This window comes from Bos grunniens, chromosome 10 (assembly GCF_055505025.1).
Source record: "Bos grunniens cultivar Pamir isolate PY7600 chromosome 10, Bosgru_T2T1.0, whole genome shotgun sequence".
In the NCBI taxonomy this organism is placed as follows: domain Eukaryota; kingdom Metazoa; phylum Chordata; class Mammalia; order Artiodactyla; family Bovidae; genus Bos; species Bos grunniens.
Genome location: NC_141174.1, coordinates 30,796,848 through 30,815,409, shown reverse-complemented (window position 1 = coordinate 30,815,409; position 18,562 = coordinate 30,796,848). Strand labels below are relative to the sequence as shown.

General features: G+C 34.2%; 1 protein-coding gene across 8 annotated transcripts in view; it reads right to left on the bottom strand.

Annotated features, from left to right (window-relative positions):
* Positions 1 to 1,154: 1,154 nt before the first annotated feature.
* C10H14orf39 (chromosome 10 C14orf39 homolog) overlaps positions 1,155 to 18,562 on the bottom strand; it is a 49,128-nt gene continuing 31,720 nt past the window's right edge. For all 8 annotated transcript variants that reach the window (XM_086320408.1, XM_086320410.1, XM_086320413.1 and 5 more), the window contains 4 exons: positions 18,103 to 18,275; positions 16,229 to 16,367; positions 11,971 to 12,028; positions 1,155 to 2,067 (listed from right to left, as the gene is read on the bottom strand). In XM_086320408.1, coding sequence (XP_086176534.1) covers positions 1,868 to 2,067; positions 11,971 to 12,028; positions 16,229 to 16,367; positions 18,103 to 18,275 — 570 coding nt within the window. In that variant the 3' untranslated portion in view covers positions 1,155 to 1,867. The remainder of the gene's footprint in view (positions 2,068 to 11,970; positions 12,029 to 16,228; positions 16,368 to 18,102; positions 18,276 to 18,562) is intronic.

Here is an 18,562-nt window from a genome sequence, read left to right as displayed (position 1 = left end):
CCAAGTTATAAGCTATAGAATGTGATTATTAACTATTTTATTTTAATATGCTATATTGATTCCTACACTTGTCTCAACTAAATTTTAAGTTCCATAAGTATAAGGACTTAGGAACTTCCCTGGTGGTCTAGTGGTTAAGAATCTGCTTTCCAATGCAGGGGACACAGTTCGATTCCTGGTCAGGGAACTATGATCCCACATACAGCGGGGAGACAGCCTGTGCACTCTGGAGCCTGAGCAGCAGAACTAGAGTGAAGTACAAGAGCTGTAACAAAGATCCCACATGCTCAACTAAGCCAAATAAATAAATATTTTTAAAAATTTAAATACTATATCCTTAGCAATTTTATGTGTCCTCAAAATGTCACACACAGTGTAGATACTTTAAAAACATTTATTTTACCTTTACATGGTAAATCTAACCATACTTGTTTGCTAGACATTTCTCTATTTAAGAGTAAAAATAAACCATGCCATCAGTGTGTTGCTCAAAGCTAAAACCAGTTTTGAACCTCTAAGTAACAAGGCAGTTACAACATTTTTATCCTTCCTCATATATAGTTAGTGTCTTTATTATGTCAAAACCACCAATTAATTAAATCATACACAATAAAATTAATAGTTGATATAAAAAGAAAAATTCCAGCTTTTTAACTGAAATTTTCATCATTCAACCAGCTGTTGAAGATTTTTAAAACAGTCCAAAGTTTCCTTAAATTCTTTCTACCCTTAGTAATACCATCCTTTTGACTTCTAAAAAGATTGGGAAGGTTTAGTTACTACAATTGTGATATATATAGACATCCTGAAGAAGTGAGATTGATTTTCACCCAAAATTTGGTTTGGATATTGAGACTGGTGACACCACACACTCCAAAAAGGTATGACAAGGCTTATTACTTACAGAATAACATTTTCTGGGGAGAACAGACCCGATCTGAAAACCTAGTCTGAAAATGGCAGAGAAAGGAGATACTAGCTTTGGGTTTTTACAGCAGTTAGGGATAGGCCACGACAAAAGTTCCTATACATGGTTTTGAACATTCCACTGATGGCAAAGGAGGAAACTCCTGGGCTTTCTAACCAGCTTGACCAGATGTGGGGCAGGAGGGGAAGAAAACAGGTGAGGCTCAAAATCTTTCAGCAGTCACAGATCAAATTATGAAGTCAGACTCTTTATTACTTCATAACTCAATACAATTAATTTTAAACAGCACAGGTACAAAGATATTGAGTAATTTATACAATTTCATCAAAATTTATTCTTAAGCTATATAAATGATTGACAAGCAAATATTATTAATAATACAAAACATAAAGGTGAATTTTTTGTTTGAAGACAGGAATCAAAGTTTTAAATGTTCTTCAAAAAGGTTTAAGCAAAAATAAATATTAACAGTATCACCATTAATGCAACCACTCAACTTTCATAAATTACTCTAGCCATTCACATTTAATTTTCTTCTAGTAAAGATACCATCTTAAAATAATGAGTAATATTTAAATTTTTGTTGTATTATAAAAAATAACATTTTATTCAATATCAATAGTATAAATTCTTCAAGATCATTATAAAGTATCACTCTCTTTACTGTAGCAGTGAAGCATAGTTTCTCAAAGAATATAGCTTGCAAAACCAAAACCAAAATAAATAATGATAGTAATGCTGCAAATAAAAATAAATGTAGATGACCCAGGCTTAATTTCCTTCAATATTAAATCAATATAATCAAATAATGTTACTATGGTAACCCATTATTTCTTTAATCAACAAAAGAAAGTGGTCTTCATAGTTTAAGTAACAACATAAATTTAGGCCCTAGATAATTGCAGAGCAGTAAAATAATTCAATAAATCAGTAACTAGTTCAAAAAAAAGTAAATTGTGTGGTATTTTGTGAGGAAGATGAAAACCCTTTTACAGAAGAAAGTCCTGAGTTTTGATCCTGTTCAAGTGAAAATGGAAAACTAAAATCATCTCTTCCAGCTCCAAATGTATGAGTTGAAGAGTCTGATGGAAAAGAAAAAGTAAAGGCATCTTCTCTTTCTGGTTTCCCAAATAAGTTTCCTGAGGAAGATAAATATTACAAAGTCATGCAATTTATGTTACATAACTCTACAACCTACCAAATTTCAGTACAGAGCATACAATAAATAGGGTAACATTAAATCAGATATTTAATTGTTTTCCTCTTATGTGCAAAGCTTTGTCTTTTGTACTATGGAAGGTTAAACAGCTTCAAACTTAAACCCTACTTTGATGCAATTTTAATTCAAGTATATAAAGAGTGTTGTGTTAGTCACTCAGTTGTGTCTGACTCTTTGTGACCCCATGGACTGCAGCCCGCCAGGTTCCTGTGTCCCTGGGATTCTCCAGGCAAGAATACTGGAGTGGGTTGCCATTTCCTTCTCTAGAGGAATCTTCTCAATCCAAGGATTGAACTTGGGTCTCCTGAATTGAATTCTTTCCCATCTGAGCCACCATGAAAGCTAGTGTATAAGGTAGAAAAAGGAATAAAAAATCTCAGATGGAGAGAATAGCACAGAGGAACAGAAACAGATGTGCATAAGAAATATAAGGGAAACAGAAATCAATTCAACTTACCAGAAGCATTGAGAAATAACAGAGAGTTATTAAAATGGAATTAACAAAGATGAGCTTGAAAATGAATGAATATCCAACTACCGAATCTGTACTTTATTTGGTAGATAAGATGAAACCATTAAAAGTTTTCAAGCAAAGATATGAAATGATTTGAACTACTTTATAAGAATTTCTCAAGAGATAATAAGAAAGACTGGAATAGGAAAATGTTTAGAAATGGGGCTAAACAGGAAAGAGATGATAAATGCTTGGCATTACCTAAAATCATAGAAAAAGAATGGAGGAAGATCCAGTGATCTGAAACATACTATATAATTCAGGTTTATTCAATTGTTATTTATTGAGTAACTACAATATACTTTTCATGACATTGTTTAAGGAAATTGACAGAACAATGAAAAGAGTTTTATAGTTTTATAAGGAACTTTTGAAATCAACTTCATAAAGAATTATTTAGTTAATGATTCCAAGAACTGCCATTAAAGAAAAATATTGTTTTTCATTCAGTATATTAAGACTATAATTGTAAAATAAAATTTCAATATCTTAATTATAACTTTAATTACTATTTAACAATTTAAAATGTATAGCAATCCAAAGACTTATTTGAAATAAGTCTTTTAAAGGATCTATATTTTTTCCACAGAGAACCAATTCAATTAATACATTAAGCAAAACAATTCACTTTGTGTCATTTTGAAATTTCATATATTTTCAAATATCTCCGTTACTTTACCCTAAGTAAAGTTGATCCAACCAGCAATAGGTTGGGTGGGTGGATGGATGAACAGAGGGATGGACAGATGGATAGACTGATCTTGAGTTCTTCCTCTTTCCCTTTCTCACTTCATTTTTCCACTGTCTTTGGTATACATACGTAAGACTTAAACAAAAGAAAATAGCTATAACATAGCTAAAGATCCAGGAAGAACTAAAAATCTTAAATCTCCCTTTAAAAAAATGAGTCTGACATTATTTTAATTTCAGAAGAAAAGAAGTTCATATGAAGTATTCATAAAACTATGATCACTATAAATAAAATAATAGATTACTATTCAAGATTACTGTGTAGTCCAGGTGCTGGGGAGAATTCAAAGGTGAATAAAACAGAGTCCTGCCCTCAAAGAACCTATGATTAGAAAAGATTTTGTATATATTCATAAGTAATTACAGCATAATAATAGTACAGGTACGAAAATGTATTTAAAAAAGAGAATCAGAAAAGTAAAGGGGAGAGCTTTTTCAAAATAGAAAATAACTTTTATTTCGATATAACTAAAAATTCAGAAAAATGTCTTAAAATTTATAATTTGTGATAGGATGCACAGCAGTCTCATATCTAGAAATAATCTAATTAAATATGGCTACTTTGCTTTTCTCTGGAGAAGGAAATGGCAACCCACTCCAGTATTCTTGCCTGAGAAATCTCATGGGCAGAGGCACCTGGCGGGCAACAGTCCATGGGTTGCAAAAAAGTTGGACATGACTTGGCAACTAAACAACAAAACTCTGCTTTTACCATGTTTTAAAAATGACTAATGGAAAGTCAATTCCAACTGCTGCCTGTCTTGTCAATCTGGGAAGTTTTCATAAACTAAGTAACTCAGTCTTCAGATAATATCTTCTTTACTTACTGTTAGACAATCAGGGGAGAAGGCAAGGGCACCCCACTCCAGTACTCTTGCCTGGAAAATCCCATGGATGGAGGAGCCTGGTAGGCTATAGTCCATGGAGTCGCTAAGAGTCAGACACAACTGAGCAACTTCACTTTCACTTTTCACTTTCATGCATTGGAGAAGGAAATGGCAACCCACTCCAGTGTTCTTGCCTGGAGAATCCCAGGGACGGCGGAGCCTGGTGGGCTGCCGTCTATGGGGTCGCACAGAGTTGGACATGACTGAAGTGACTTAGCAGCAGCAGCAGCAGCAGCCAACCAGGGCCCCAAGTTTTATAGTTTAGAGAATATTATTCATCCAGTTCCTTTTAGGGAGACACTTTTTTTGGAATGGAATGTCAAAGGGGAAATAAAAGGTTTTATGGAAGAGCCTTGGTCTTGAAAAGATGGTTAGAAAGAGATGGAAGTTGAGGATTTCAGGAAGAAAAAGTAGGTAAGAAAGTGTGGGCAGATTAGGGACGCAGTGAGTTCTTCAGTATAGCCAAAGCATAAATTATTTTAATAGGAGAAAAGGCTTAGGTTAGAAAACTGGGAGCATAATTTTCTACTCTAGGGGATACATTAAAGGTATTTAACCAGGGCAATGAGATGGTCAATACTGTGCATAAGGAAGAGTAACTGGGGTATGATCTATAAGTAACTTAAAAGGATAAAAAGATCAATTACAATGTTACTGAAATAGCCCAAGTGAATGATAATAAGAGTCCTAAATTTAATTATTTCCATATAATGAAAATAGAAAAGAAAAGTATTTCAAAGAGAGAACTGACACAACTTGATGACCTGTTGAATGTAGTCACAGGCACAGAAAAAAGTTACAATTATGACTGATGTTCTGAGTCTTAGCAACTAGAAAATGGAGATACCATCAGGTACATCAGAAAGAGAACCAGTTTGATTTCAGATATGCTGAGTTTTAAATGTCAACAGACATTTTAGATATAAAGAGATATCGATTATATAATTACAAATAAAGTCCTATCAGATAACTTGTGAATTTTACCAAATACTTAAAGAAGTATTTATCAATCTTTATCAAGCTCTTCAAAAAAAATCAGAGAAGATGGAACATTTCAAACACATTTTACAAGGCTAGCTTACCTTCATACCGAAGCCAGAGAAGGATACTACCATAAAAAAAAAAAACTACAGACTAATACCTCTGATGAATACAGATGCAAAAATTCTCACCAAAATACTTGCAAATCAAATTAACCAAATACTTGCAAAACAAAGGATCACTCATCATGCTCAAGTGGGATTTATACCTAGGATGCAAGGATGGTTTGATGTATGCAAATCAATCATTGTGATATATCACATTAATAGAATGAAAGGAAAAATCAAATGACCATCTCAGTAGCTGCACAGATAACATTTGACAAATTCAACCCATTCATGATAAAATTCTTAAAACATTAGGTATAGAACAAATGCACCTTAACATAATAAACATAATAAAGGCCATTATACAATAAATCCACAGCTAACATCATACACAATAATAAAAGACTGAAAGCTTTTCCTCTACAATCAGGAACAAGACAAGGGTGTTTACTCTCAACACTCCCATTCAACATGTATTAAGAGTCCTTGTCAGAGCATTTAGGCAAGACAAAGAAATAAAGGCCTCGAAATTGGAAATGAAGAGACAAAACTGTCTCAATGGAACAGAACTGAGAGCCCAGAAATAAACCTAAGCATATAAAACTAATATTTGATAAAGAAGCCAGGAATACTCAATGGAGAAAAGATAGCCTCTTCAATAAACAGTGCTGGGAAAATAGGATATTCATATGAAAAAGAATTAAAGTAGACCTCTTATACTACTCAATATTAACTCAAAACATAGTAAAGACTTAAAATTTAAAACTGGATACTATGAAACTCCTAGAAGAAAATAAATGAAAAAGATCCCTGACTTGAGTCTTCGCAATAATATTTTGGATATAACACCTAAAAGCACAAGCAAAAGAAAAAACTTCTGCACAACAAAAGAAACAATCAACAATGTGAAGAGACAACTTACAAAATTGTAAAATATATTTGTAAACTATATAGCCAATAAAGGGTTAACATCCAAACTATATAAAGAACTCATACAACTCAACAGCAAACAAATAAGTAATTCAATTAAAAATGGACAAACAGTCTGAATGGGTATTTTTCCTAAGAAGATATACAAATGGCCAGCAAGAACATGAAAAGATGTTCAATGTCACTAGTCACTAGGGAAATGCAAGTTAAAAATGCAATGAAATATCATCTCATACCTGTCAGAATGGCCAAGAAATAACAAATGTTGGTGAGGATGTACAGAAAAGGGAACCCTTGTGCACTGTTGTTGGGTTTATATACTGCTAAAGCTACTATGGAAAACAGTACAGAAGTTCCTAAAAAAAAATTTAAAATAGAACTACTATATGATCCAGCAATTCTACTTCTGGGAATATATCCAAAAGAAATAAAGCACTAACTTGGAAAAATTTCTGCACCTCCATGTTCATAGCAGCATTATTTACAACAGCTAGGACATGGAAATAACCTAAGTGTACACTGATGAATGAATGGATAAAGAAGTCATCAGATATCTAAAAATGCATATAGACATATCAGCCATAAAAAAGGAAATATTCAGCCACAAAAAAAGGAAAAAAATCCTGTCATTTATAACAACATGGGTGGACCTTGAGGGCATTATGCTAAGTGAAATAAGTTAGACACTATATAATTTCATTTATAAGTGGAATCTAAAAAATTGGAAAAGAAAGAAAACCAGACTCACAGAAAAAGAGATCAGATTAATGGTTACCAGAGGTGATGATGTAAAAAAGTACAAACTTCCAGTTATAAGATAAATAAGTACTAGGGATAGAATGACGTGATGCCATAGTTAACATTATCGTGCTATATATATGAAAATTCTTAAGGGAGTAAATCCTAAAAGTTCTCATGGTGAAGAAAAAAATTTTATTTTTATTTTATCTAATTTGATGATGGATGCTAACTAAACTTACTGTGGGATACCATTTCATAATATACATACATCAAATCATTATGTCACACATCTTAAATTTTTATTTAAGTGGTATATGACAATTTTATCTCAATAAAACTTAGGGGGAGGCTAAAAAAGTAAGGTATGGGAGTTTAAGAGAATTGGAAGAAGTTAGGAGGGAAGATATGAATTTGGTCATCACCTGTATTAAAATATTTGAAAATGCTAAAGTGAATGAGTGTCAAATGAATGAAAAAGTCAAAGGGGAGAATGTAAATAGATTTAATATTTTAGATAGTAGGCATTTAAAGCATGTCTACAATTGGTAGATTCATTCTGGTATTGTGGTATTTAATAACTATTTATGACAATTCCAAAACATACGTCTCACCTCACTGAATTTCAGATTCAAATACAAAACTTCCCATTTACTTTCACTTAATGTCTACTATAGACTTTTCAATGATAACACTTCTAAAATTAAACTCCTGTCAATCTCAAGGGCTTCCCTAGTGGCTCAGACAGTAAAGAGTCTGCCTGCAATGCGGGAGACCCGGGTTTGATCCCTCGGTTGGCAAGATCCCCTGGAGAAGGAAACGGCAACCCACTCCAGTATTCTTACCTGGAGAATTCCATGAATGGAGGAGCCTGGGGGGCTATAGTCCATGGGGTCACAAAGAGTTGGACATGACTGAGCACCTAACACTGTATAAGACAGTGGCAATCTCAAATTAACTTTTATAGCCTTCCATATTTCAATAGATGTTAATTCTATTCTTATAATTATTCATATCAAAATCTTGGCATCATCCATCTTCCTCTTAATCTTTACATCCAGTCCATAAGTAAATCCTTAACAACTCTTATCTTCAGAAAACTATATAACTAAAATCTCTATAACTATATAACTAAACTAAAACTAAACTAAAAACTAAATAACTATAAAATTTTAATAACTAAATCTGTCCTCTTCTCATCATTTCCACTGACTTCAATCTTACCATTATCAGTTTTCACCTGTATTATTTCAATAGCTTCCTAATAAATCTCCCTGATTTCCCCCAAGCTTCCATAAGGTCTGTTTCTCCATAAAGCAGCCAAGCAATTATTTAGGACCTAATTAAACTTAAAAGCTTTTGCACAGTGAAGGAAACTATAAGCAAGGTGAGAGACAGCCTTCAGAATGAGAGAAAATAATAGCAAACAAAGCAACTGACAAAGAATTAATCTCAAAAATATACAAGCAACTCCTACAGCTCAACTCCAGAAAAATAAGCGACCCAATCAAAAAATGGGCCAAAGAACTAAACCAACATTTCTCCAAAGAAGACATACAGATGGCTAACAAACACATGAAAAGATGCTCAACATCACTCATTATCAGAGAAATGCAAACCAAAGCCACAATGAGGTACCATCTCATGCCGGTCAGAATGGTTGCTGTCAAAATGTCTACAAACAATAAATGCTAGAAAGAGTATGGAGAAAAAGGAACCCTCTTACACTGTTGGTGGGAATGCAAACTAGTACAGCCACTATGGAGAACAGTGTGGAGATTCCTTAAAAAACTGGAAATGGAACTGCCATACGCCCCAGCAATCCCACTGCTGGGCATATACACCGAAAGAGACACGAGTAACCCAATTTCACTGCAGCACTGTTTACAATAGCCGGGACATGGAAGCAACCTAGATGTCCATTGGCAGACGAATGGATAAGAAAACTGTGGTACATATACACAATGGAATATCACTCAGCTCTTAAAAAGAATGCATTTGAATCAGTTCTAAAGAGGTGGATGAAACTGGAGCCTATTATACAGAGCGAAGTAAGTCAGAAAGAAAAACACCAATACAGTATATTAACACATATATATGGAATTTAGAAACATGGTAACGATGACCCTATATGCGAGACAGCAAAAGAGACAAAGATGTAAAGAACAGACTTTTGGACTCTGTGGGAGAAGGAGAGGGTGGGATGATTTGAGAGAATAGTATTGAAACATGTATATTACCATATGTGAAATAGATCGCCAGTCCAGGTTTGATGCATGAGACAGGGTGCTCAGGGCTGGTGTACTGGGATGTCCCTGGGGGATGGGATGGGGAGGGAAGAGGGAGGGAGGGTCAGGATGGGGAACACCTGTACACCCATGGCTGATTCATGTGAATATATGGCAAAAACCACCACAATATTGTAAAGTAATTAGCCTCCAATTAAAAGAAAAAAAACCTGTCAGATCATTTTAGTCCTTGCTGAACTCTTTAATAGCTTCCCATCTCAAACAGAAACCCCACCCCTCAAAGTCCTTAAATGGTCTAAGGGGCTAGTATGGTGTGTTCTCCCTCCAACCTCTCTGATTCAATTTCCTACCGGTTTTTCCTTATTTTATCCTAATCATATAAATTTAGCTGCTGTTCAATGAACATGCTGAGCACAGTCCTATCTCAAGATCTCTGCACCCTGTGCCTAGAACGTGCACCTCCTTCAGGTCTCTGCTCAAATGTTGCCTTTTAGTGATGCCTTCTCTGATTCTCTCATAACATAGCAACTATCTTCCCAATCCAAATTCTCCCTATTTCCCTTACTCTGCTTAACTTTTCTTCATAATGCTTATCCCTACAAGTGATTAGAGTTAACATCAAGCCCATGCTGATCTAGGCCCACCTGGAAGAATGAATTTGGAGTCTGACTCCTCATAGCACTGTTTTGTTAGAAAATACAGAATTATGGTAAATGTAGAATGATGTGTCTGCCTAGTCTACTGGATGGGATGATACCTGAATTAGAGGAGCTGTGAGTTTATACAAAGTCTTTGGGCCTCATGACTGCTGCTGCTGCTGCTAAGTCACTTCAGTCACGTTCAACTCTGTGCAACCCCACAGACGGCAGCCTACCAGGCTCCCCCGTCCCTGGGATTCTTCAGGCAAGAACACTGGAGTGGGTTGCCATTTCCTTCTCCAATGCATGAAAGTGAAAAGTGAAAATGAAGTCGCTCAGTCGTGACTGACTCTTAATGACCCTGTGGACTGCAGCCTACCAGGCTCCTCCGTCCATGGGATTTTCCAGGCAAGAGTACTGGAGTGGGGTGCCATTGCCTTCTCCGGGCCTCATGACTAGAATAGTATTAAAAGACAGGTGGGAAACTGAGCCTGCTGCTTTTGTGTGTCAAGATGACTTACCTGTGCCATTCCTCTTATTCATAGTGGCTTTACATGTCCCTTGTGGATGAGGTAGCAAAAGAAAGTTTATTATCATTTTGGTAGCTAGTGAGTCTCTTAATGAGACAAAGGTGCTGTACATGCTATTATCATCTATCCCATATCTTTCTATAAAGCTAATTAAACCTAAGACTAAAATTTGTGACACATGAGTCTGGCTGCCAATTTAAACCCATATCAACTGTTTTTAGTGCATTACCTGACATATAAAGGTTGTCTATTTTCAGCTTCTCCCACTAGAACATAAATAAACCCTATGAGAACTTTGCATTTTTGTCCATTATTCTACACAACCAGAAGCAGTATCTGATATCAAGTATGCTGCTGTGCTGAGCTATGCTTAGTTACTCAGTCATGTCCAACTCCCTGGACTGTATGGACTGCAGCCCTCCAGGCTCCTTTGTCCATGGGAACTCTCCAGGCAAGAATACTGGAGTGGGTTGCCATGCCCTCTTCCAGGGATATCAACTATACTATATATGTAATATACATATATATTTATATGTTGAATAAATGAATTAATAAAGAGATAAAAGAAGAAAGAAAATGTAATAAAAAGTAAGCTCCGGCAAGATAAGAAGAAATCCATGGACTTCCCTGACAATCCAGTGGTTAAGACTCTGTCTTCCAATGCAGGGAGCTTGGGTTTGATCTCTGCTAGGGGAACTAAGGTCCCACATGCTTCAGGCTATAGCCAAAAATGTTTTTAAAAAGAAGAAATACAGAAACTCCAGAAGGAAGACAAGAATATTCAACTATATCAAATGCTGTGAAGAGACTCAAATGATAATACATATAAAATACTCATAATGTTTGATAATTGGTAGGTTATTAATACCAATTAATGTGAGAGTTGGACCATAAAGAAAGCTGAGCACCAAAGAATTGATGCTTTTACATGTGGGGTTAGAGAAGATGCTTGAGAGGCCCCTGGACTGCAAGGAGATCAACCCAGTCACTCCTGAAGGAAATCAGTCCTGAATATTCATTGGAAGGACTGATGCTAAAGCTGAAGCTCCAATACTTGGGCCACCTGATGTGAAGAACTGACTCACTGGAAAAGACCCTGATGCTGGGAAAGATTGAAGGCAGGAGAAGAAGGAGGCAACAGAGGATGAGATGGTTGGATGGCATCACCAGCTCGATGGACATGAGTTTGAGCAAGCTCTGGGAGGTGGTGATGGACAGGGAAGCCTGGTGTGCTGCAGTCCATGGGGTCACAAAGAGTTGGACATGACTGAGCGACTGAGCTGACTGAACTGAAGTTATTAATAAATATTGGAAAAAGCAAGTTTTGGTAAAGTGAGAGAAGTGAGAGAAGAAGATAAATTGCTAAAAATAATAATTAGTGAGTGGTGCAGAAGTACCATTAGTTTTTAAAGAATATTAACTAAGTGTCTAAGAAAATCACAGACAAGCTAAACACAAATGGTTAAAGTTTTATATATAGCAAACTTCAAATCACTTACCAATTTCTTGTTGTGATGAGAGAGGATTTAAATTTCCTGAAGAATAATGTTCACCAAACTGAAAAATAATTTCCATTAAATATTACTCATGAAATCAGCAGAACAGTAGGCATAGCATTTATATTAGACTCTGAAGCCTAGTTCTTCTAATAAGCATAATTAGAGTAGACAAAGTGGCAACATTCTATATAGAATATGACTGCAATTAAAAAGAGGTCTATTTTTAAAACTATCATTGACATATTAAAATAAGGCTTATTGATTTGACTCTGGCAATATATAAAATATTAACAGGCAATACATATTGTACCAAGGATAGTTCCTACTTTGGAATGTTAATATAACCTAAAATTCTAATTAACTTTGTTTTATTCTAAAGGCCTTTTACAAATCGGTTGTATTATATAATAAAATAATACAGTTTGATAGCTTCATGTCAGTTCAAATAAACTTTTGGTGCCAAAAGAATCTGTTTTATTTATAAAATGGGCTTTTCAAAAACTATGATCATTAAATATAGTTTTCTGTTCTCTTTTTTCCCCTCTTAACATTACATTATGAGCATTCTTCCATGTAACTATTCTTCTAAAACTTTATTCCTTTTATGTCATTTTAATATTCCTCTATATGGACATAACATATAGTTTCAATCATTCTTCTGTTTAAACATTTAGACTGTTCCTTTTTTCTAATATAAATAACACTTGAATAAATATTATTATGCACAGATTTATATACTTTGACAATTAATAAGGAAAGCAGTTTTTCCCAGAGATTTTTTTTTTTAAGTCACTTGAATTTCTTTGTCAGTGAATTACTTAGTCACCAAATGGACTTTGTCCATATCTCTATTGGGGCAGTAATTTTCTTGCTGGTACATATAAGCTCTTTACATAATAAAGATCTTAATTCTTTGTCATATTATTGCAAATATTTTATATCACATTATTGCTTTGCCTTTAAAACTTTTTGACATATAAAAATTTTGTATGTAACCAAACCAAAACCATTTTTATTTTCTTTTGCCTCTTCTTCTACTGTTTCATGTTTAGAGAATCCTTCTTCTTCCTAAGCTCTGGTAAATATTCACCTATATTTCTTCTGAAATATTTTATAGTTAACATTTTAAAATTTAATGCATCTATAGCATCTTGGAGAGGGAAATGGCAACCCACTCCAGTATTCTTGCCTGGAGAATCCCATGGACAGAGGAGCCTTGAGGGCTACAGTCCATGGGGTTGCCAAGAGTCTGACATGACTGAGTGACTAAGCACATAGAATCTACTTGCGCACGTGTACAACAAACACCTAATTTATCCCTCCTAATTTGTGGCCCTATTCATACCACAGTCTAAATTCTTTTGTTTCAAGACACTGTCCATGCCATGGATCAATTAATCAATCCTTGTACCATTATCACACTATTTTGATTGCTCAAAGGTTTATGGGATATTTTAATATGTAGAAACTGAAGTTTCCCCTTACCAGTCTTCTATTTCAGAAAACTGTCTTATCATTAAAATAAGTAGGAGCCATAATAATATTCTCTCTTTCATTTCTCCTGCTGCTGCTGCTGCTGCTAAGTCACTTCAGTTGTGTCCGACTCTGTGCGACCCCATAGACAGAAGCCCACCAGTCTCCCCCGTCCCTGGGATTCTCCAGGCAAGAACACTGGAGTGGGTTGCCATTTCCTTCTCCAATGCATGAAAGTGGAAAGTGAAAGGGAAGTTGCTCAGTCGTGTCCAACTCTTAGCGACCCCATGGACTGCAGCCCACCAGGCTCCTCCATCCATGGGATTTTCCAGGCAAGAGTACTGGAGTGGGGTGCCATTGCTTTTATTCCTAATATAGGTAAATTGTCTAATCTTTTTCTTTATCAATCTAGGAAGTTTATAAATTCTATTAGTTTTTTTCAAAGAACCAACTTTAGCTTTGCTAATATTCTCTATTGTTTGTTTTCTATTTCAGTGACTTCTTATCTTTCTTATTTTTAATTGTACTTACTTTGGGTTTACCTTCTTTTTTTAGCTTTTCAAGGTAGAACTTTAGGTCACTGATGACAGACCTTTCTTGTTTTCTATTAATTATTTAAAGTTATTTTGTTCTGGTTTTGGCAGGAACCCACAGATTTTTATATGCTGAATGTTCATAATTCATTTAAAAATCTTTTCTAATTTATTCTTCGATCCATGGCATAATATTCAGGAATTTCCTAATATCTTATTGATTTCTAATTTAATTTCACTGAGATCAGAGAAAATATTCTACATGATTTATATCCTTTTCAATTTATTAAGAACCATTTAATAGCCCAGAATATGATATATCTATCATGGTAAATGTACCATCACCACTTGAAAAGAATAAATATGTTGCAGTTGTTGGATGTAGAATTCTACAAATGTCAATTAGGTCAAGGGGGTTGATGGGGTTGTTTGGATTTTATGTAAGATATTTCTTGATTGTGTCATCTAATTCTATCAATTGCTTAGAAAGGGGTGTTAAAACTCTCTAACTAAACTTGTTTTCATCTATTTCTTTAATTCTGTCAGTTTTTGTTTCTACGTGCACATGGAGAAGACAAGACCAACTAATTACCTGAAAATTTTTCCACATTGAGAATATGTGAAGCTTGTTTAGAACTATAAAGCCAAACTAATTTTTAAACTGCCTTTAACTGCACTTCAAATCCTGAGATTCTGTTTTTACAAACAGAATCAATGTGAGACACTTGAAGTTAAAAGCATAAAGACAATGGGGGAACTTTTTTAAACTATCAATACTCAGAATCTTTTAAAAACCACCTCTGCAAGTGGTGGTGGAAAAGTTGGACAGCTGCATAAATCAACAAACTTAGAACACATCTTCACACCATACACAAAAATAAACTCAAAATGACTTAAAGACTTAAATATAAAACAAAACATCATAAGACTCCCAGAAGAGAACACAGGCAAAACAGTCTCTGACATAAATTGCACCTATGTCTTCTTGTCTCCCAAGGCAAAGGAAATAAAAACAAAAATAAACAAATGGGAGCTAATGAAAATTACAAGGTTTTGCACAGCAAAGAAAACCATAAACAAAATGAAAAGACAGCCTACATACTGGGAGAAAATATGTGCAAATGATACAACCAACAAGGCTTTACTTCTAAAACATACAGCTCATATAGCTCAACAACAAAAAAACAAATAACCCAACCAAAAAAATGGGCAGAAGACCTAAACAGACATTTCTCCTAAGAATACACACAGTTGGCCAACAGGCATATGCAAAAAGATGCTTAATATCATTAATTATTAGGGAAATGCAAGTCAAAACTATAATGAGCAATTATCTCACACCAGTCAGAATGGTCATCATTAAAAAGTCTACAAATAACAAATGCTAGAGAGGCTGTGGAGAAAAGGGAACCTCTTACACTGCTGGTGGGACTGTAAACTGATGTAGCCACAATGGAAAACAGTACAAAGATTTCACAAAAAAACAAATATAAAGTTGCCATATAATCTAGCAGTCTCACTCCTAGGCATATACCCAGACAAAACTGTAATTCAAAAAGATATATATACCCCTGTGTTCATAGTAGCACAACTTCCAATAGTCAAGATATGAAAATAGCCTAAATTTCCATTCACAGATGAATTGATAAAGGTGTGTTATATGTTATATATACAATGGAATATTACTCAGCCATTAAAAAGAATGAAACGATGCCATTTGCAGCAACATGGATGGACCTAGAGATTATCATACTAAGGGAAATAAGTCAGAAAGAGAAATACAAATACCATATGATATCACTTATATGTGGAATCTAAAAATACAATATAAATCAATGTATCTACAAAATAAAAACAGACACAGATACAGAGAACAGACTTGCAGTTGCCAAGGGTAGACTGGAAGGGGAGGGAAGGATTGGGAGTTTGGGATTAGCAGAGGCAAACTTTTATATACAGTATGGATAAACAAGGTCTGACTGTATAGCATAGGGAACTATATTCAATATCCTGGGACAAAACATAATGGAAAAGAATATGAAAAAGAATATATGTATAACTGAATCACTTTGTATAGCAAAAATTAACAGCAGAAATTATATAACATTGTAAATCAGTTATACTTCAATAAAATTTTTTAAAAATAGTCTCTGTTTTGTACTCTGCTTCAAGAAATTTTGATATTAAAGAATTAAACTTTTTGAGGTCCTAGTGAACAATTTTTTAGAAATAAAATGAGCTTCTCATATTACCTGATGTGATGAGATTTCTGAATCAAATACAGAAGAATCAAATAAATTCAATCCAGGGGATCGAGAAGTATAACTCATTAAAAAAGAAAATCCAGGGGAGTCCTTTTGTGTTTGACTCTCAGTAGCTGTATTTCTATTTCTGATACAGAGAAATAAGAAAATCATCAAATAGTTAAATACATATTATCAAATATTGCAGACTGGTAAGCACCACAGGCACTATGCCATAAAGGTAAGAATTAGCATAGCAGGAAAAAGGAGGAAGTAGTTATTGAAGTGTCAAACCTATGGAGAAGAAAACCTATGGTTTGGGTGGAGAATAATATTAAACAAAGTATAATAATCAATTATGAAATGATAATAAAGAATTCTTTCTAAGCATATACTGTCAGGCTCTATTCTATGTATTTCCATCATCATTAAGTTACTTATTCCTTAAACAACCCTTTGAGATAGCTACCATTACTATCACCTCATTTCACAGAAGAGGATTTTGCAGCATAGAAAGACTAAATGATTTGCTTGAAAGAACATAAGTGCCAGAGTTGGGATCTGAATGTAGCAACACAGACTCAAAGTCCAAGTTCTTAAACTTGATGCTAAACTGTCTCCAAGATCTTGAAAGCAGTCACAAAATTTTAGTCTTAATGAAAAGCCAGCCATGACAGATTGTTTCATAAGGGAGTTAAGTTATAAAATGATTTGGGAAAAAAAGTTAGACAAGTCAGTATACAACACAGTGGTTAAAACCATGAATTCTGGAGGCAGAACTGCCTGGGTTTAAATCTCAACTCTTATCACTGATGAGTTGCAGCATCTGTGATTTTGTTTCTTCATCTATAAAATAAGGATAATAATGTACTTACATCTCACAAAGCTGTTGTGAATATGAAAGGAGCAATACTTATAAAATGCTTACACTCAAATTCAAATTCTGCTAAGCCACTTCAATCGTGTCCGACTCGGTGCAACCCCATAGACAGCAGCCCAACAGTGCTATTAAGTGTTAAATAATAGAAGTCTGAAGATACCTCCATAACTATCTCCATGACTGTTAATGAGTCATTTTACAGATTGGTTTTCTCATCCATAAAGAGAGGTTTTAGTATACGATCGCAACACCCTTTAACAGTTCCCAGATTTGAAGATAAATTCCATTTTGAACATCCTGTTTTTGAGTCAACAACATGACATTTATACATAAAAATCTTACTAGCAATTTAAAATACAGAGTAGAACACAAGAGAGAGATTCCTGATGAAGTGAAATCTATTTGACACATATTTTAGAAGAATCCCAGGATTCAGCATCAAAGAAAAGACTGAACTAAACAAAAAGCTTAAATATAGCATTAGTTTTCTGGCTGTAAACTACAAATCTGTGGTTTCCAAAGTTAAATAATGATGTTAGAGACATTTATGTCAACCAAAGTTACTTAAATAATAGCAGTTTTTGTTTAAGACACTACGACATTAAGGCAAAATGACTGCTGGAATATTATTCAGTGGTGTCCACAATCTACCAAATGTGATAGTAACTTTTTAGCTTGACAATTTAATATTTTCCATACATCTTTATTCTTCTGAAAATCTTAAATATTATAATATTAAACTTGATAGGTACTCAGGATCCATGTTACCTTCAGCTAAACATTTCAGGGAAAAATGGGGAAAAGTGTCTATGAAATGAGATGGCAGAGTGGTAGGTATATGACAGTTCATTATACTAATCTCTCTCCTTTTTATATTTGAAATATTCCATAATAGAAAACTTTTTAAAGTTAGAGGTATTAAGCATTTTACTATTCCTATCAATTATTTACATAATTCAAAATATATAGATTCTTTCATTATAATAATTAATTAAAATCTTACATTTCAATTGAGGGGGTTTTAGGTAATTTCCCCACAGAATCAGGTGCTTTCACATCTTCAGGAGTTCTTAAAAATAAAGGAATTTCAGGAGTTCGTGGAAAAATCCCAGCCCTTTCTTCTACTTCATCACTATTACTTTCTATTGGCTTCCCAAAATGTTCTGCATATGTAATCTGCAAAGTCAAAGTAACAGTAAGCTATAAAAAGGAATATTATTGCATTAATAAACTCATATATGTAAAAATGTGAGGTTAAAAACATCAGTATTAACATATGTTATCAATTCATAAACAAAATAAGTGAAATAAGAATCATTAGTGAAAGTGATACTAAAATATATCTGTCAGCAAACAGGAGAATAATTATTTTCAATTTTCTAATTTTTTTCTTCCCAGCTCTATCTCACCTATCTCTACCTGAAAAATTAACTCACAACCAGGATATATTTAGATTGATGAAG